A 20,824-nucleotide genomic window follows, 5' to 3' on the forward strand; every position below is an offset into this window, starting at 1 on the left:
AGGGACAAAACCTGGGGTCTGAGACTAGAAAACTAAGGTATGTGATCATTTCCATCACTAACCATTGATTTAAAAAGAGAAATCCATACCTTCAATTGTCATAAACTGCATTTTTCCTTTTTGCTAGTGTTGCATTGCCTTTTAAAACCACCTTTCCCCCGAATTTTAGTGAGATGTATTTGACATACAACACTGTTTGAGTTTACAGGGTACAGCATAATGTTCTGACTTACATATATTGAAATTATGACCACAGTAAGTTTAGTTAGCACCCATTACCTCATATAGATGCAGTAAAAAGTGAAAGTAAAAAAAAAGAAAAAAAAAGTTTTATAAGTGCATTATTCATTAAACTACTTCCTCTATTCCACACTTCTGAGAATTACCTTTACATCTTTCAGAACTTGTTTACGAAATTATAGTTAACTGTGTACTAACTGAACAGAATGTCATTTCAAAATGACTATATGTTCATTATGAGGATAATTAGAAAATTTCACTTTTTATTTTCACATTCTATTTTAGCTCTTTCCTTTGTTTTCTACTTCTGAAAGTTCTGTCAGGTGTGGATAACAGAGCCTGTAAAATATTTAGTCTTCAGAAGACATTGGGATTTATTTCCACCTAAAGAATAAGTTGCAATATTTCTAAATGCATTTTCTGGGGCAGTATATTCTCTTTAATATGAACCCTAAGGGAAGTAAAGCTAGATTATCAAATATGCAATGACTGCATTTCAGCCCTCAATAGTTTAATGGCAGTATCTGTGAGATACCATCTACTACAAGGTATGTTTCATCACATCACTACATGTGAACTATCTCAGCCATAGAGACAGGAATCTACTGAAATATGACTCCAGTAAACATAATATCCTCTAGGTCAATCCATGATGTAACAAATGGCCAATTTTCATTTTCTTTTATGGCCGAGTAATATTCCATTATATATATTTTTATATACATATAATGAAATGGAATATAATACATATATATATATATATATATACACATAAAACTTCACTTTTAATTAATGGAGGTACTGGAGATAGAAACCAGGACCTCGTGCTTGCTAAGCATGCCCCTCCCTGAATAATAGGTAACACAAGTGGACAGAAAGTGTATGAAGATTCTAACAACAGTACCAATCAATGAAACTAACATAACTGACACTTATAGAACTGAGATAATAGAAAATATAGATATTGGCCTCTGCCCCCAGCCCCTGGCACAGCGCTTGTAAAATCCTTGTAATTTCCTAAGTGGTAAGAGCACTAGAAGTTAACTCTTGCTCTAGAATTTAATAATACAAGATAAAAAACCCCATAAAATCCCAACATTAGTTGGTTCAGAGAGCTGCGCACACACTGGGAGGTTAACACAAACCGACTCCACAAGGAAAGCAAGTCCTGTGCTTTGGCCCATCCCAGAACTTGCCCATGTGTCTTTTCACCTGGAGATTTATCAAATGATATGATCCTTTATCATATCATTTAATAAACTAGTAAACGGAAATAAGTGCTTCCTTGGACCCTGGGAGGCGTTCTGGCTAATTTATTGAACCAAAAAAAGGGGTTGTTGGAAAGTCCAATATATAGCCAGTGGGTAAGAAGCAGAGGTGATAACTTGGACTTGCGACTGTCATCTGAAGTGTCCTGGGTTGGGGAGGGGAGTCTTGTGGGATCTGATGCTATTTCGGTGTAGACGGTGTCAGAATTGAGCTGAATTGTAGGATACTCACCTGGTGTTGCCGGAAATTGTTTGTTGTGGGGAAAACCCCCACACATTGGTTACCAAAAATGTCAAAAGTGCTCACTGTGTGAGGGTGGTTGTGCTGTGAGTGTAAAGGAGACACAAAGGAAAGAGACACACAGTAGGGAAATCTGAATTTTTCCTTCCACGGGAAGTAAAAAAAAACTGAGTTTTCCAAGAACAATCCACCTAAGTAGAGAATTTTACACTATCTTCAACCTTTTAATTTTTTAAATTAATTTTTAGATTTTTTTGGACGGGAAGGTAATTAGGTTTACTTGTTTTCTTTTTAGAGAAGGTCCTAGGGATTGAAGCTAAGATCTCGTGCATGCTAAGCATGCACTCTACCACTTGAGCTATATCTTTCCCCCTATAATATCTTCAAAATGCACATACTACTTCAGCAAGACAAATTACATTCCTGGCCATCACACCAGTCTTTATAAATTATAAGAATTCAAGTTATACAACATATTTCAACAACCACAAGGAAATGAAAATAGAAATCAATAACAGAAAAAGCTGCTAGAAATCAAATATTTAGAAAATGACCTACTTGTAACTAATCTTGGGGAAAAGAATTAGAATGGAAATTAGAATGTCATTTGTATATTCAATATATTATAATAACCTTTAATGAAAAAGAACATGAAAATGACTATACACACACACACACACACATACATACATGACTGGGACATTATGCTGTACACCAGATATTGACACACTGTAACTGACCATATTTCAGTAAAAATAAATAAAAAGAATTAAGCAGGAAAAAAAATGCAATCTGAATTCAATAAAGATGAAAACAGAACATACCATCATTTATAATTTGCCACTAGAGCAGGGGAAATTAAAAAACGCACCCATGGAAAATACTTTCAACATCACTACCCAGAAAGTGAGACTACAGCATCTTCTCTTTCCTCTGTGAGAACCCGTCTGTCTTCAGGGGCCAAGGAAAAAGAAGTCTCTACTATACTCCCATGATGTTCTTAGGAACACATTGTTTGCAAGAATTGGCAAACGGGAATAAATATTTTCAGACATTTTCGCTCAAGTGTGCACTATCACCCTAAAATCGAACGGACGTTGCAGTTCTAGATGGTGTGAGAAGCACAAGCATCTCAGGAACTGGCTGTGTCCCTCCCCCACCCACAGGCGTACGCCACGCTCAGCCCACAGTCCAGGCAGCGGGAAGGAATCAGAGAAGTATTTGCGTATTTCAGGCTGAGAGGCCGAGTCTGTAAGGGAGAGAGGTTATGCAGAGTTGGGGAAGTACTTCCACATCAAACAAGGATTTCTCTAGAGCAGAAACTAGTCCAGTGGCAAAGACACACAGGTATGTGTAAGAATTCCTGAGAAATGAACCAAGTTTGTCAAGATAAACTAGAAGTCCTAAACACCACAGGAGTCCTTGGCTGCTACCAATAATAATTTAATGTAATCATCGCCGATGGTGGTTGCTCATGTTTTATCCATGTAGTGTATAATCTAATATTGAATTTATCTATGGGTTTAACTCTTTTTCCTGACCTAAAAGACTCCCAACATTATTCCCAGGGTTAACAGAGAATAGTTGCTATAAAACCTCCAGGCACATAATGATTTTTAAAAATGTAATACAACAGCCTGACTATATGGGAAAATGTTTTAGTGAAAAATGGGTTAAAAAATGTGTCTAATGCTCTGACTGAACATCTATCTGTTGTGCTTAATGGTGAAATCAGTTGTATCTAGGCAGAAAATATTGATGGTTTTTTCATACTTTTTCATTACAGGTTACTACAAGCCATTGAATATATAGTTCCCTGTGCTATATACTAGGATCTTCTTGTTTATCTATTTTATATATAGTAGTTTGTATCTGCCAATCTCAAATTCCCAATTTATCGCCCCCTCCCACCTACTCCACCTCCCGTAACCATAAGTTTGTTTTCTATGTCTGTGAGTTTTTGTAAATAAGTTCATTGGTGTCATATTTTTAAATTCCAGATATAAGCGGTATTATATGGCATATGTAATAAATTATTAACATGAAGAAGTGTGGTTTTCCAAATCAAGAAATAACGAGTTTCAAGAGTAAACATTCAGTGCTTTATTAAATAATCTGACTCCATTTTTCATGGATGATTATTGAGAGCTTTTAATCCTCAGGACCACCTCTTCCTGTTCAGCCTATCGGGGCAAGCAAATAAAGGCTGAGGGCGTCTTCCTCTCATACAAACCGGAAGTTCAAAACAAAAGCTTATCCCCCAAGAGCCTAGCCCGGTAATTAAATTTCCCCCTCACTTAAAAAATTTAATGTTTTGAACAGTAACATTTATTTACTTATGGTTTGGGGGGGGGGATAATTAGGTTGATTGATTTATTCTTAAAGGAGGTACTGGGGACTGAACCCAGGACCTCATACATGCTAGGCATGTGCTCTACCACTTGAGCTATACCCTCCCCCCAAATTTCCCCCTCACTTTAACTGCTCCTGCTCTCCCTTCAATTTCCAAAAATAAAGCTAATTTTTCATTAAACATCAATGTATACAACACCTCTTCCCATGCAATGGAGTGACCAATTTTTCCTGTGCAATGCTCCTACCACATAATCAGCCCCTAGTAACCTGTCACTCTCCTCCCATGAAAGCCCCAGGCGCTTAACGTCCCTCTTGGTCAGAGGGTAGAGCATTCTGTCTGTAACCCACAGTGACCAATCTATGGACGAGCACCCCGAACACAGTAAGTGTGATGAGTCAAGTCACAGCTTTACAATATTCTCTGCACGTCCCTGTCCCTAATTCATACACTGTTGAATCTGACAATCCAGGGTCTGAGTTTTTCCAAGGAACACAGATGTGAATGAACTGCACCAAATGGATTCGACCCCTCATTTTATTCCTTCCCAGAGACCATCATGAAAGGCCTGTAATGATGACATACAGCAACTGGCATCAAACTTCATGTGGAAAGGCATAAACAATAATTTAGCCTTTGCAAGAAAACTCAAATAACTGAATATTTATACACAGAAGATAATGGGCCATTTCCACACACACCCTTCTTCCTCTCACAGACCCACCACCTCGGAAGTTTCAGCACACTGTGACTAGTGATGCTTCCGCAGCATGTAACTTCTCAGATTCATCCCGGAGAACCACAGACTGGTTATTCATAGTACAGACTTCCTGATGTGTAGGCTGATTTAGGAATTGCTGAAAACAGTTACCTGATTCATTACATCTGTAAGGATTCTCCCCAGTTTGAGTTCTTCGGTGAATCCTAAATGCGCTGTTTCATTCATTTCCTTCCACCTTCAGTACATCTCTAGTTTCTGACCTGCATGAATTCTACCATGACACCAGGTGTGGATATCTGGTGAAAACTGCTATGGTCATTTTATTTGGAACACTGCTCTCCAACACAAATTCTGTTCTACAGCTTTAATGCTCAGGTACAAGCCTTGGCACACATACTGCTTTGTGTGTACACTGAGGCGGCCAGTGCGCTGTGAACCCTGGATAAACCCTCTGCTCAGATATTTGTATGCTTTCTCTTCAATGGACTATTCATTGTTGCCTAATACTTGAACTCATGATAAAGCTTTTGCCACACTCACTGCATTTGTAAGGTACTGATCCAGTACGATCCCATCTTGTGAACTTGGGGTAAAATCCTTGCCACACACATTACACCTGCGTGGCTTCTCTCCAGGATAAATATTCTAGTATCCAGTGATGACTGACCACTAATTTGAAACTTTGCCATATTCCGTACATCTGTAATGTTCTGTCCAGTATGGATTACGTGATGACTGATGAGATGTGAGCCCGAGTATAGATTTTTCCCATTTCGTGGCATTTATGAAGTATCCCAGAATGAATTATTTGGTGAATGAATTCCTTCTCTAAAGGCCTGGTCATACTAAGATCATTTATCTGATTTCTCTCCAGGATGATTTTTCTGATGAAGCCTAAGATGTGGACACCTGCTAAAACTTCCTTAAAGTCCCTCACCAATACAGATTACCTAATGGTAAGGCAGGCTTCAAAGTACAGTGAAGGATTTGCCACACTCATTGTATTTGTAAGGTTTCTCTCCAGTATGAATCTTTGGTCAACCTTAAGGTATGAACTGTGACTAAGGACTTTTAAGACAGTCCTTACATTTCTACCGTTTCTCTCCCATATGAATTTTCTTCTGTTAACTGAGGCTTTGGCACACTCATCATGTGCTCTGTTTCTCCCCACTGTGAATCTCCCATGAATTTGAAGTTTCAAACTGGAATGAAGACCTTCCCACATACATCACACTAATATGGTTTCCCCTCTGTATTTATGCCCTGATGTGTAGTGACAGTTGAGACCAGAGTAACGGCTTTTCAACGTTCTTTATTCTTGTAAGGTTTCTCTTTAGTATGAACACTCTGATGCTTTACAAGGTAAGCCTTTCGACTAAAGCAGCTGCCACAGTCGTTACATTTGTAGGGTTTCTCTCCGGTATGAATTCTCCGATGACTCACAAGAATTGAATTTCGATTGAAGACCCTGCCACACTCATTACATTTGTAAGGTTTCTCTCCAGTGTGAATTCTCTGATGTCTTGCAAGGTATGAATTAAAACTAAAGACTCTGCCACAAATGTCACATTTACTTAATTTCTTTCCTGTATGGATTAGCTGATGTCTGCTGAGGTTCGAGCTGTGATTAAAGATTTTGCCACAGTCTTTACATTTGTAAGGTTTCTCTCCAGTATGAATTCTCCCATGAATTACAAGGTCTGAATTTCGACTAAAGACTTTCCCACATACATCACATTTATATGGTTTTTCTCCTGAATGGATTATTTGATGTTGTATGAGGTGTGAGCCAAAATAAAAGGTTTTGCCACACTCATTACATTTGTACTGTTTTTCTCCAGTATGAATTATCTGATGACTGACAAGGGTAGAACTTTGACTGAAGACCTTGCCACACTCATTACATTTGTAAGGTTTCTCTCCAGTATGAATTCTCCAATGACATACAAGGCTTCCTTTTTGACAAAAGGCCTTGCCGCACTCATTACATTTGTATGGTTTCTCTCCAGTATGAATTCTACGATGTCTAGCAAGGTATGAATTTTGACCAAAGTCTTTGCCACATTCATTACATTTGTAAGGTTTCTCTCCAGTATGAGTTCTCCCATGTCTAGAAAGGTATGATTTGCGACTAAAAACTTTTCCACATATATCACATTTATATAATTTCTCTCCTGTATTGATGATCTGGTGTCCATTGAGGTGGGAGCCATGATTAAGGGTTTTGCCAAACTTGTTATATTTGTAAGGATTCTCTCCAGTATGAATTCTCCGATGAATTACAAGATCTGAATTTCTACTAAAGATGTTGCAACATATATCACATTTATATATTTTCTCTCTTGTATGGATCACCTGATGTCGCGTGAGGGCTGAGCGCTGAGGAAAGCTTTGGCCACACTCGCTACACTTGTAAGGTCTTTCCCTGTGTGCACTCTGGTTTTGTTTCAGTATTGAAGGGCGCATAAAATCACTCCCATGTGCGTCAGACATGTTGGTTTGGACACCAGGAGAAATTCCTGGAAGTGGTGAAGACGAAGGACTACTGCTGATACTCTTCTTCGGCTTGATTAAATGCATCAGTTTTCTCTTTACTTTTAAAAATATCCAGTTCGTGCTGGAAGTGTAACATAAGCCAGTTTTCAAGAGGGCTGATCCCCCCAACACATCCATTATGTTGATCTCCCTCATCAGTGAGATTTCCGTTATGGGATATAGACGTTCCTTTGTAATTTCTTTCCTCATCTCTCTGCTGAGACTCAAAGTCATACATACTTTCCTGGATTTCCCTGCGGTAAAAATGTCTCATTTCTTTCCATTCATGTCTTCCCAGTATCACTGTTTGGAATACTTCTCCTCTATCATTGTTTGCTTTTGTTCGTAATTTCTTGATCACATGCATGTGAGAGACATCTACAAGACATAACCACAGGTATCCTAAGCATCATGATTCACAGTAAGTATTTCATGTTAAACACATGACGTTGCGTTAAAACTAGCACGTATACCAGAGTATGAAACCTTCCGATATGATATCAAAATATTTGGAAACACAAAGGGAATGATTCTTCACTCAAAACAAAGTGACCAGAGGTAATTCCACTTAGTTTTAGGGCACCTTCCATTCAAACAACTTATGACAAAAACACATTGGAAAAACTTCTGTTAGCTATTGAAAAAAGTGTATTCTTCAAGCCTGATTCCAAAGCACATAGTAACTAACACTGAACATACTGCTGTCTCATAATTGAGGAGTAAAGAATGTTAATTATACATATATTCTGAATACTTATTATACATAAATGAATGCTAAAAAAAAAGACAATATTTGGTAACAGTAAGCAATCTGAAGCCAGCTTATCCAATATATAATCTCAATGATTGGCAGTTTAGAATTGGGAGACAAATACAGCATAGAGAAGATGAAGAATTTGATAAAGCAGTTTTTAAGAAAACAGAATATTTTAAAAAAAATCTCCTATAAAATTATCTACCCAGGAATAAGCACAAAACATTCTGAAAGATTATCATATGTATATCCAAGTTAAACATTAATAAATGAAATATTCTTCAGTTATATTAACAGTCGGTAAATAGATCAGTTCCCTACCTGTGCAGTGCCCTTAAATAGTCAGCTTGTTGGCTCCAAAATATATGTAATGGAGAGTGACAAATTTGTGAATTGATTTAACTAGGGTCAGACACAACATTGTTGAGAACAAATTGCAAGAGGAAGGTATAAAATATATAACACACACAAAAAAGTGTCATAATAAACATAACAATGTTAAAATATTTTTAAACAAAAACGACTTCTGAGTCTTTACTACTAAAAATGCACTATTCGAAGCCAACTAAATGTAATAATTTCTCTTAAAAGCCTTGAGGGAAATTATCACGAGTTTTCAAGGAAGGGAAGTAAACTCTCAGGTTTACGAACATGACCGACCCAAACTGACATAGAAATTAGTGCGAGAACCAAGATGTGAACCTGGACCAGCAGACTGAGAAAACATACATAAGCATGACCGCTCACCCAAGCGTACAGATTACACAATACGACAACAAACACAGAGAGTCAAGGAGAAAACTTCCAGGGAGATGCAAGAAGTAATGAGCTGTGTAACTAGTAATGTTATTCAGCCGTCCGTCCTGGACATGGTCTCTGAGTCATCACGGCTGCACACAGTGATTTGGACCGAGTCCTGAGAAAGGTGTTCAATGATTGAAGAGGGGTTATTTTTACAGTGAGTCATGTGGAAGATGGAGGGATGGGTGAAGGACAGCTGTGGATATCCAGATGTTTCAGAGAACTCATATGTGCTAGCAAATAACCATGTTTCCATCCACATCCAAGTACCACATGAGGAAAAGTTAGGACGGAGAGAGGGTCTGAGTGGAGTACGGGGCACACGCAAACGTGGGAGCACAGCCTGGGACTGCGCGTCTGTGTGACTGTAACGGCATCATTCACACCTGCACCTAACGTACTGACCTCGAGAGAACTGGTTTAGCAAGTAGCATGATACTGTCCTCTTTTGAACTAGGAGGATTATATTATGCGTACAGGACAGAAACGAAAGAGATTTAATCATTATAGGGAGGTAGAAGGTTTACATCTATTACTCTATTTGCTATATCATGCATCAAAGTGAATATTCCATCACTGTCATTTCCATGTATAAACTCAACAAAAACATACATAATATTCCAGGAGATTCAGCAACAGTGTTCTTAGCAGGAAGCAGAAACAAAAGCCCAAAGAGGCCATGGCAGGGGAGGGTATAGCTTAGTGGCAGAGTGTGTGCCTACTATGCAGAAGGTCCTGGGTTCAATCCCCCAGTACCTCCATTTAAAAATAAATAAATAAACAAACAAACCTAGTTACCCCCCGACCCCTCAAAAAAGGAAATAGATGAGTTTATTCTGTACAGACACTGGTAAAACTAAACATACCAACAGTATCATAAAGTAGGGAGGCCATGGTTTCAGAATGAAGATCTCCTAACTGGGTAAGCAGTTTGTAAGGGGAAACAAGACTAGCAGGAGGTGTTCGCCAAAGTGTGAGCAACTTAAGGATATGATCACATTAGTTAGTAAATAAACAACAACAAAAAAGTTACTAAAATATTAATTGCATAACATGCTTTAAAAAAGAAATGTATTGACTTCGGTATAAAAAATGTTATTCTAATGCTCCGGGTAATTAAACGTGATAGTGTTCCTTTAGCTGTCCTAATTATTGGAGATCGTATCATTATCTTTCTTAACATAAACACTACAAGGAAACAAAACCATGAGATATAAAAATAGGTAAAAAACAAGTTTATTCTGTAAAGCACAGGGAACTATATTCAGTATCTTGTAATAAAACTTTAACGAAAAAATATGAAAATGAATACACGTATATTTATGCATGACTGGGACACTGTGCTGTACACCAGAAACTGACACATTGTAACTGACTGCACTTCAATTTAAAAAAAAAAAGTGGGGGAAAAAGAAAAAAAACATGAGGAGTGATGTGAGCAGGATGGCACAACAGGAAATCACAGGCACTCATTAAACCATGAGGAACCCAAGTTAAAAATAAACAAAAAAGACTTTGGGAAAAGTCTAGAAACCAGTAAAGAAGCTGCAGCACCCAAGCAAGTGCCTCCCGTGAAAGCAATCAACAGGAAAGTGCAGGGGAGTTCGGGACACTTTGTTGGTCTTTTACCTTCGTAGGTTACAGTGAGACTGACTGAAGGAAGCCTCCCAGTTCCCAGATGTGCCCTCAGGAGGGAATGCAAATCAAAACCACAATGAACTATGACCCCATGCCTGTTAGAACACCTGTCACCAAGACCAGAGAGGACAAGTGTTGAGAGTGTGGAGGAAATGGAACTGCAGTATCTGTTTCTGGGAATGTAAACTGGTGCAGCCACTATGGAAAACAGTTTAAAGTTCCTAAAATATTTTTCTTAAAATCATGTAATGAACCAATTCCCATATGAAAGCACTGTCTGAAAAAGATACCTGAACTCCTTCCGACATTCCACTACTTACAATAGCCACGGTGTGACAACAACTGAGTGACCAAGAGACAAACAGACCAAAAAACAGGTGGTACTTATACACTATGTAGTATTATATAGTCATGGAAAAAAAAAGAAAATCTGGCTAATCTGCACCAACACGGTTGGACACTGAGGATTCTTACTCAGTAAATTAAGTAAGAGAGAAAGACTAATACTGCATGACCTCATTCATGCATGAGATAGCATTATTAAAATGTGTATTTTTTACATACTGTATATATATTTCCAAACTAATAGAAACAGTATGGGCTGGGGACTGGTAGAATGAGGAGAGATCTGTCAAAAGAATACATTTCCAGGAATAAGTGGAAAGAGTTCTAGGAATCAAATATACAGTATGATGATTATAGTTAATACTATGTATACAACAGAAAGTTGTTAAGAATAGACCTTAAATGCCTTCAACACACAAAGAAATACTGTAATTAAATGAGTGGATGTATGTGTTAACAAACCAATTAAGGTAATCATTTTGGAATATAAGGGTGTATCAAATCATCACCCTGTACAGTTTAAATTTACACTATGCTATAAGGTACATTATCAATAAAGCAGAGAAAGAGAAACAAAAAAGTACACAATAGAGGTCCTAGTTTACCACAGTCCTGAGAAAGGTGTTCAGGTTTAAAGTTTTTTTCCAAAAAACAAAACAAACAAAACAAAAGGAAAAGATCTTAGAACAACAACATACGCCTTAAACTAGCAGAAAGTAGGAAAAAGAGTTAGATTAGAGATAAATAAAATACAGAATAAAAACTACAGAAAATCACTGCAAGTTGGTTCTTTGGTAAGAACAACTACTTTGACAAACTCTTACCTACATGAACTAACAAAAAAAGAGGAAGACTCAAATTACTAAAATTAGAATTGAATGAGGGGATATTACAACAGATTGCAACTGCTTCCACAGAAACCAAAAAAAAAAAAAAAAAAAAAAATAGAAGAAATTACTAACACAATTCTAAGCGTAAATACTGGATAACTCAGAAATGGATAAATTCTTACAGAAACACAACCAACCAAGGCAGAATCTTGATGAAATTAAAAATCTAAACAAATCTACAACCTATTAAAAGACCAAGTCATTAATCAAAAACCATTCAACAAAGGAAGGCCAGACAGCTTCACTGTAGAACTCTACTGAACATTTAAAAATAATTAAGACAATCTTCCATCAACTCTTCCTCAAAATACTGAAAAGAAGGAAACATTTCCAAACTTCCTATCTGAGGTCAGAATTACTCTAATACCAAAGCCAGACACAGACACACAAGACTATAAAATCTCTAATGAATAATGATGCAAAAATCATCAACAAAATAACAGTAAGCTGAAATCAACAGCACATTAAAAATTATACATCATGACTAATGGGGATAACTTTTGAAATATTAAGGATGGCTGAACATATGAAAACTTCTCAGTGTAAGATAGCAAAATAACAGAACAAAAAAACTACAGGATCATCTTAATTGATACAAAAAAGCATTTAAAGTCAACAGCCTTTTATGATAAAAACACTCAGTAAACGAGAAATAGAAAAATACTACCTCAACATAATAAAGGACACATATTAACAGGCCACAGCTAACATCATAGTCAACGGTGAATGACTTAAACCTTTCCGTCCAAGAGAAGGAAAAAGACAATGCCTGCTCTTACTATTTCTAAAAACAAATTACTGAAAAGTCCAAGTAAAAACACATAGGCAGAAAAAGAGATAAAAGGTATCCAAATAGCAAAAGGAAGCAAAATCATCTGTTTTGACAAACGGAAATGAAACAAACCTTGAGGATTCTGCAAAAAAAATTGACAGTAATAATCAACTCAAAAACATTACAAGATACAAAACCAACAAGCAAATTATCAATGGTGTTTCTACACATTAACAATGAACAATCAAGAAGGAAGCTCAGGAAACAATTCCATTTACAATACCATAAAAAAATAAAATACCATAACCTTACACAAAAAGGGAAAGATACGGTATGCCACAGACAAAAAAAAAAAAAAGCTAAAAATATTACAAAAGGCACAAATTAATCCAAAGATATCCCAAGTTCTTAGACTAGAAGTCACTGTTGTTAGGATGTCAGCAGTATCCAAAGCGATCAAAAGATTCAACCCACTCCTTAGTAAAATTCCAACAGCGTTTCTTGAAGAAATAGATAAATCCATCTGAAGATTCATAAGCAATGTCAAAAGACCCTTGATAGCAGAAAAGAGAGAGAGAGACACCAGTGGAATACAGCAGAGACGCCAGAAACAAACTCTTGTGTGTACGGTCAAATGATGTTCCACGAGGTTGTCAGGGCCATTCAATGAGGGAATGGCCATCTATTAAACAAAACAAATTATGGTTCATCATTGAAGGTGCCATTCCCCTTCAGAAGCTCTCTCATAAAGATGCTTTGAAATCAAGGTAGAATGAACAATGGCACACACAGGTGACAGAAAATGTGGCGTCACCAATGGTTTACTCAACAGCCTCACAAATACAGGAATGGAAACCTGGACACTGCTGTCCTTAGGATAAGTTCTAATACCATTTACGAAGGCTGAAAGGGGACGGTCATACGTGAACAATGCAGTCACAGGGCCCTTGAGACATGTGTTTGTGATATTCTTCAAAAGCAGGAAAAAATCTGAAAAGACTTATCAGCCAGGCCCTGGAGATACTTTCCATTTTGAATGGTACAGTATGTTGACCACACCACCAAATAGCTGGGTGACGTTGTATGTAGCAGGAAAATACTACACATATGAGGACAAGTACTCTCCATCTAAACGCTCTGTGACCCAGTAACCCACTCCATAGAGAGTCCACCAGAACCTGGCCATTAACTAAGGGTGGATTATCACGTGAAAGAGACGGATAAAATTCTGGATGCTAGGACTATGTATTTCAAAAACAAGTTTCAGATACTAAATCATGCAAGCGTAGAATACAGAATATGAAAGAGTACACCTTCCCTGACTAAGTAGAGCAGTAAAAGGAAAAAAACACAAGGTATGTCGGTCAGACAGTATAGGAGCGTGACGTGAAACCACGCACTCCACCCACAGATGCCAAACTAAAAGCCTGCAAAATTCACATATTCATCCCATGAGGGACTGGGATGAAAAAGAGCATCTCTGCCCATTGTCCTCACAGTTTTCCTAAGTAACCATCACAGAAGATCCAGTCAACATTGCTGTGACACACTTTCCTGCAGTGGGTGGCGGACACAGTAGAAGAAATGGCTGAGGGACGTTAACAAGCAGACAGGGCCTGAGACAGCTCCGGGCAGGATCTGAGGCGCCAGATGGAACTAAAGAGCAGCCAGTGTTTCAACACCTCCTGGTTAGGTCTCCTAAAAACATCCAAGGGAGTGGAACCGGGAAAGCTTCAGGGATTGCAGTCTGGAGGCATCAGCTCTGATGTATATGGACTGAAAACCGAGCATCCAAATGCAACCCAGTCTAGATGGAGATGAGGGGGCAAGAGAGACCCCTTTAGAAAAGCCTGTCTCATGCTCTTCAAAGTCAAGCAACAATGAACTCACAGGAGCCACATGGCAGAGTGCAGATCATGATAAAGACTGCCTTTGTCTCTGGAGGAGCTACAGCACCACTGGAGGGTGAAAGAACACATTTTACATGTTCAAGGACAGAGTGACAAGTTACAGAGAAGAAAAATTTCCTCTGAGAGTTCACAGTAATACATAACCTTCTGTATTCCCATAGAACTCTCTGAGGAGGGGAGAGTTTCCCAAACGCTATTTAATAACAACGTTTCCCCTCTGCCCTCCTAAGATCTGGTGTGTTCACACATAGATACATCCCCAGAGACATTCACCTCACTCTCCACAGCCAGGGCTCTTTTTCTTGCTAAAAAGTGGGTAGAATATTCAGATGAGACAGAGAAATTCCTCCACATAAGAAGAAAGAAACATGATTTGCTGTGGCTTTCCCAGAATCCTAGTTCTTTGTTTAGCTGAGGATTTAGGACATTACACATGGGAACAGAAAAATATTGCAAAAATTCACCAACCATTTAACTGCAGGACAGTGGGTAAATTAAAAGTTTGCTATCGAGCTTTATAAATAAGTAAGCTCTGTAATGACCCCTGATGTATAACGATGCAGGCAGATCTGAGGAAAAGGTCCTTTTAAACTCCTGATGTGCATTGTGAACCTTTTCATGTCTGAGTCAGCAGGGATTTCAGATCACTCAAGCAAAACCGGGGCTCCAAAGAGGCACACAGGGAAAATGCAAGGATAGCCAAGGACAGATCCCAACTTCTGTGGGGAAGTTATTCTCACCCAGGGAGACCAGGTTCCTGTAGGTCTCCAACATCACTTCCCCGTACAAGGCCCTCTGAGCAGGGTCCAGGCACTCCCACTCCTCCTGAGAGAATTCTATGGCCACATCCTCGAATGTCAACCGTCCCTGAAATGAAAATATATTTCACCAAGCGGCCATGAGGAGAGCCCTTATTTTCATAAGAAAAATGAAAAGAGGAGAGAGGGGTAAAAATCAATTCAGTTGAACTGTGTGTTCTGACAGATCCATGGAGAGGTATTTGGCGCAAATTAGGGGTCTCTAAGTTTAATTTCTTATGCTTTTTCATTGAGATTATGATATCCTCCAATCAATGTGGATTTCTAATTTTTGTGGACAATACAAGAAAACAATGAGTTGTCTATGCCGAAGTATTACATATTGTGTTCTACACAGAGTGATATTCAATGTCTAGATGAGGTACAGTATGATTGGAATCTTCAGAGATGACAAAGTCCACAGTGGCTTTAAAGAAAAGCCAAAATCTTAAATTATGATGATGACTAAAGGTGTCTGAACAGTTCCCATATGCTAATCACTACTCAAAGTGCCCAACAGGTAAGAGCTTTTTATCAACATCATAGCTCACTGAAGAAAGATCTGTTCCCATCTGACAGAGGAGAAAACTGTCAAAGACAGTGTAAGAAACTCAACTCAGGTCAAGAAACTAAGAAATGACAGAGCAAGGACAGGAATTAAAGTGGCTGGGCTCTTGAACTGAAGATAAAGAAGCAATAACTTAAGCACCAAAAGAGCATTGAAAGTACATCAACAGAGGGTTCTCTGAGAAAACCTGGAAGAAGTTCAAGGTGAACAACATGGCAGGGAATAAAAAGCCACTACAGACATGGGCCTGAACACCACACACATAGCAAGTTAGTAATCTCACTACTATTTAAACCATTAAAAGAATAGCAGAGAAAAAAAGTTCAAGGACAGGGAATATAATTAAAATAAAACCTCAACTAGATATAATATGTAGTTTAATATATATTCAAAATAAATTTCAATGCGTAGGTATGCCATTATGTCCTTCATCAAACCATGGACGTGAACATCCATGAACTCATGGACATACATGTAAACACAAAATTAACTCAAATGAGCCAAGTTCTCTAAGGACATATTTTTTGCATGATTTTTCTTATCATCAAGTTTATTCATGTGAATTTCAGCATCTTTGGGATAACGAAACAGTATCAAGTGTACTAAACTGTACTAAGCTAAAAAATATGGGATACTTTAATTTTAACCTCTACAGAACACCTATATTCAAAAATACTAATACAATCTTAACCACTAAGATTTCCATAGGTATGTATTAGCAAATGCATAGCAGAGTTTATTTGTGTATTCCACTCAGAAAACAGATTCAAAATTAGAGAAGTTATTACTATTACACATTAACTTAACAGATATATTAAAAAATTTATCACAACAGTAAAGTTAAAATTTTATTGCATAATTAATAATCATGATGAAAAAGAAAATGAAAAAAATATATATTGTAATTAAGCAAGAACATTTACCAAACACTGTGATCAGACATAAACACTCAACACATTCGCTCTGAAATCACAGTGGAGTTAAGGAGGTTGGCCAGGGCTCCTGCCTTCCATCACTGTACAGTGTGCCTGAGTAAGGGCCACATGAGGAAGTAACAGGAGGGAAAAATGAGAGCCAGAGACACAGAGAGAGTAGTGTACCAGACATTAGAACCATTAACATTCACAAATCTAAGGAGAGGAAAAGGCTATAAGGAAAAGGGCGGAAAAGATATTCCATCCTAATGAGAGCAGGGGTGACTGTACTATATCAGACAAAATAAAGACAGAAACTGACACAAGACATAAAGAATATTATATAATGATAAAAGGGTCAATTAGCCTAGAAGATATGGCAATTATAAATAAACGTACATCTAACATTAGAGTTCTGCTAAACGTGAAGCAAATGTTGACAGAAATAAAAGAGAAATAGCCAGCAGCACAGTATTAACGTGAGAATTCAATTTCCTAATTTTACATATGCATGGAAATAAATAAAAAGATCAAAAGGAAACAAACGACTCGAACACTACAGAACGAGTGTACCTAACAGATACATACATAACACATCACACAAGAACAGCAGAAAATACACCCTTCTCAAGCACAGTTGAAACATTCTCTGATAGACCACATGTTAGGCAACAAATTTTAACAAATTTAAGACTGACATCACAAAAAGTATCATCTCTAACCGCAATGAAATGAAACTAGAAATAAAGAGCAGAAGGAAAACAGGAAAATTGCCCAAACATGAAAATGAAACAGCTCATTCTTAAAGAAGCAATGGTCAAAGAAGACAGCACAAGGAAATTATAAAGATATCTGAACGAAAATAAAAAAAAAACAACACACCAAAATTTGCAACAGGCTGCAAAAGCTGCATTAAAGTGGAAGCGTACACTGCCAAACGCTTACAACAGAAAAGAGGAAAGAAGCAACTCTGCACTACCATTCAAGGCAGTGCGTAAAGTCCTAGCCAAAGGCATTACACAATAGAAGAAAACAATTCAAAATTGAAAAAGAAATAAAATAATCTTATTTCGCAAGTGACAAGGTTTTACATGGACAAGCTAAAAAGATCCATGAGAAAACTACTACTTCAAAAAACAACTTTAGAAAGTTGCAGCATGATGCCACAAAATGCAAAAATCAAAAATCAGCTGCATTTCTACACACAACAAACAATGGCAAAAGAAAGTTAAAAAACAATCATATTTACTATAGGATCAAAAGGGATCCAAAAAAGTCAGCCAAGGAGGTGAAAGACTTATACACTGAAAACTACTAAATGTTGCTAAAAGAAATTCAAAGACATACAAATAAACTTAAAGACATTCTGTACTTGTGGAACGGAAGACTAAAAATTTTTTTGAAGACTTAATATTCTTAAAATGACCACATTACTCAAAGTACTCTCCAGATTCACTGGGATCAACAGCAAAATTTCATACCCAATATTTACAGTAATAGAAAAAATCATGCTAAAATTCACAGGGAATTTCAAGGGACCCCAAACAGCCAAAATACTCTTGAAAAAGATGGAGGCCATAATTTTTATATTTTAAAGCATACTACAAAGTAATTAAGACAGTGTGGTACTGGCATAAACACAGATACATAAACCAATGGAACAGATTAGAAAACTCAGAAATAATCCTTGGAATATATGGAAAATGTGCTGACAAAGGAGCCAAGTCTACACAAAGAAGAAAGCACAGACTGAGTAACAAATGGTGCTGAGAAACTGGATGTCTACCAGCAAAAGGATGGAGCTGGGGCCTCACCTACATCAAAGGTAAAAGCTGTGTCAAGGGATGCAATCCACAGAGTGAAAAGACAAGCTTGAGAACTGGAGTTGATTAAAGAGATTTAAAGAATTTCCAACTCTCAGAGATTATGGTTGACTTCATAGTTTTAATTCAATGATGCAATAAAACACCCTCTATCACTGAGGTCTGTCTCTGAACTTTCCATTCCATTCACAATCATTAAGATTTTAAAGTCACAGACTCTCGCATTTAGCTTCAGCTGTCTTAGAAAAAGTCCGAACAAATTTCTCCTTATTGGTCTGATTTCCCCATTTGACCAGGTACTGTGCACATCACTACCTGACTTCCCCGTGCAGCTTCTTTCTCTGGTTTACAGAGAGCAGACAGCGCACCCAGATGGGCCCCTGAACTCTCCCTGCTGCCCAACAGCACTGACTCTGGGTCTCCAATCCACGGGTGCGAAGCCCGCCCAGGACGCCGCCCAGGGAGCCGCTTCACAAGTTCCAGGTCCCGGGGTCCCGGGGGTGGAGTCTGAGTGGGGAGGACAGGCGCTGAGGGAGGGTCCCTGGGTGACTGTGCATGTACAGGTGTCAGGCAGGACACTGCAGTCAGACAGGATTAGCGAGTCCAAAGAAGGGCATTTCAGGAAGGACAGACTGAGAATCCAGTGAGAGTATGACTTTACCTGAGAAGGGGCCATTCTCGAGTCCTTTTCTGTCCTCTTCCTCCTCTCCTGAGCTTCCTCCTCGGGGAACATGAGTCTTCAGAAGTCAATCCTGAAAGGTGGAAGATGCTGCTTAATGCTGAGAACCAACACAGCCCTCCCTGTGCCACAACCACACACACAGGGGAGACCTCAGCACGTGGAACAGGAGGGACTCTGCTGCCCACTGTCCCAGGAGGGACTCGCGACAGGAAGCTCCACACACACACCAACAAGGGAGTTTCCCCACACTGTCCTCAGATCACCCTCCCCTCCTGGTGAGCCCCTCCCCTACACAACAGCAGCGGGTGCCTCAGCTGGACCCGACAGCCCCCTTCAGGTCACAGACCAGGCCCTGATCCATCCCCACGCAGAGCGGAGCCCCCTCCCCCTCAGCCCGGATCCCAGCCCTCAGGATGGGAGGACTCAGAGTCAGGATGCTCAGTGAGGGACCCAGACTGGAATGAGCAGACTGGGATCAGACGCCCCAGGTGATTGAACCCCCCACAGACTATGTGAAGGGGAATCTCTGGTCAGGGATACAAACCAAGTATTTGCAAAATGCCTTAGCAATCTAAGGTGAAGACTTGAGTTGAGCACCACTCAGAGGAGGCAAGCCCAGCACACCTCCAACTTTCATTGTCTTTTCCAGCTTTACTGAGCTATAACTGACAAATAAAAATGGTGTACCTATGAGGGCTACACTGTGATTATAGGACAGATATACAATGTGTAATAATGATCATGATAAAGTAACCTGTAGTTCCATAAACTCACAATTACCATTTTATTTCTCTGTGCTGGGAACACTTGGTGACTGTTACCCTCTCAACAAATTCCAAGGATATGGAAACAAAATAGGATTCCTATAGTCAGCATAATGGACAGCAGATGTATGTGTTCCAAGTATATCCCTCAATGAAGTGACTGGATATCTATCCAGAGGCGGGTTTCACAGATTATGTGCCTGTTATGTGTTCAATTTATTGAGTAACCTCCATATTGTCTTTGGTAAGAGCCGTATCACTTACATTTCCACCAACAAAGCACAAGGGTTCCCTGTTGTCTGCATTATGTGCACATCTGTGTATGTCTGTGTGTAAGTGTGTTTGTGTGCATGTCTGAGACAGAGAGGACTGGAGAGGAACCAGCACTGGTCTGGCAGCAAGGAAGGAGCAGCTACATCTTCCAAGGATGGTCCACTAGAGTGCAGATCACTGTGGTATTGCTGGCCCTCTGATTCTTGGAACGATCATTCCCTACATTAAAGAACTTACTGGTCCTTCTCAAATTGTGTCCACAGATATAACTAGCAGAATCTCTCTAATGAAAACCTGCCATTTGAAGCTTAGTGCTCATAACTTCCCTTCCAGACTCAAATGAACTTACAGATTCTCATGGGGACCAACACAGACTCCACACAACACATAGTGATCCACTCATCCTCCTATGAAATACCAGAAAACATTCCAAACTCTAATAGAGCATGCCTGAGAGAAAAATACAAACGTACATCAAACACACACACATACAAACAAAAAAATACATACATGTACACTCAAGGAACCACAAGAT

The 20,824-nt window shown here is 38.7% G+C and overlaps 2 protein-coding genes across 10 annotated transcripts in view; both read right to left on the minus strand.

Moving 5' to 3' along the window:
* Positions 1 to 20,824, minus strand: part of LOC102507750 (zinc finger protein 525-like) — a 68,508-nt gene that overhangs the window by 18,351 nt on the left and 29,333 nt on the right. For 4 of the 9 annotated variants that reach the window (XM_032487809.1, XM_032487810.1, XM_032487807.1 and 1 more), the window contains 3 exons: positions 19,232 to 19,322; positions 15,209 to 15,335; positions 7,330 to 7,736 (listed from right to left, as the gene is read on the minus strand). In XM_032487809.1, coding sequence (XP_032343700.1) covers positions 7,366 to 7,736; positions 15,209 to 15,335; positions 19,232 to 19,303 — 570 coding nt within the window. In that variant the 5' untranslated portion in view covers positions 19,304 to 19,322 and the 3' untranslated portion in view covers positions 7,330 to 7,365. Of the gene's footprint in view, positions 1 to 7,329; positions 7,737 to 15,208; positions 15,336 to 19,231; positions 19,323 to 20,824 lie in introns of those variants that run through there. The other 5 variants (XM_032487804.1, XM_032487803.1, XM_032487802.1 and 2 more) reach the window with 2 other exon arrangements.
* On the minus strand, positions 3,829 to 7,354 carry LOC116666005 (zinc finger protein 83-like). Its single transcript, XM_032487814.1, has one exon. The coding sequence runs from the start codon at positions 7,314 to 7,316 to the stop codon at positions 6,126 to 6,128; it is 1,191 nt and encodes a 396-aa protein (XP_032343705.1). The 5' UTR covers positions 7,317 to 7,354; the 3' UTR covers positions 3,829 to 6,125.

The sequence above is a fragment of the Camelus ferus genome, chromosome 9 (assembly GCF_009834535.1).
Source record: "Camelus ferus isolate YT-003-E chromosome 9, BCGSAC_Cfer_1.0, whole genome shotgun sequence".
In the NCBI taxonomy this organism is placed as follows: domain Eukaryota; kingdom Metazoa; phylum Chordata; class Mammalia; order Artiodactyla; family Camelidae; genus Camelus; species Camelus ferus.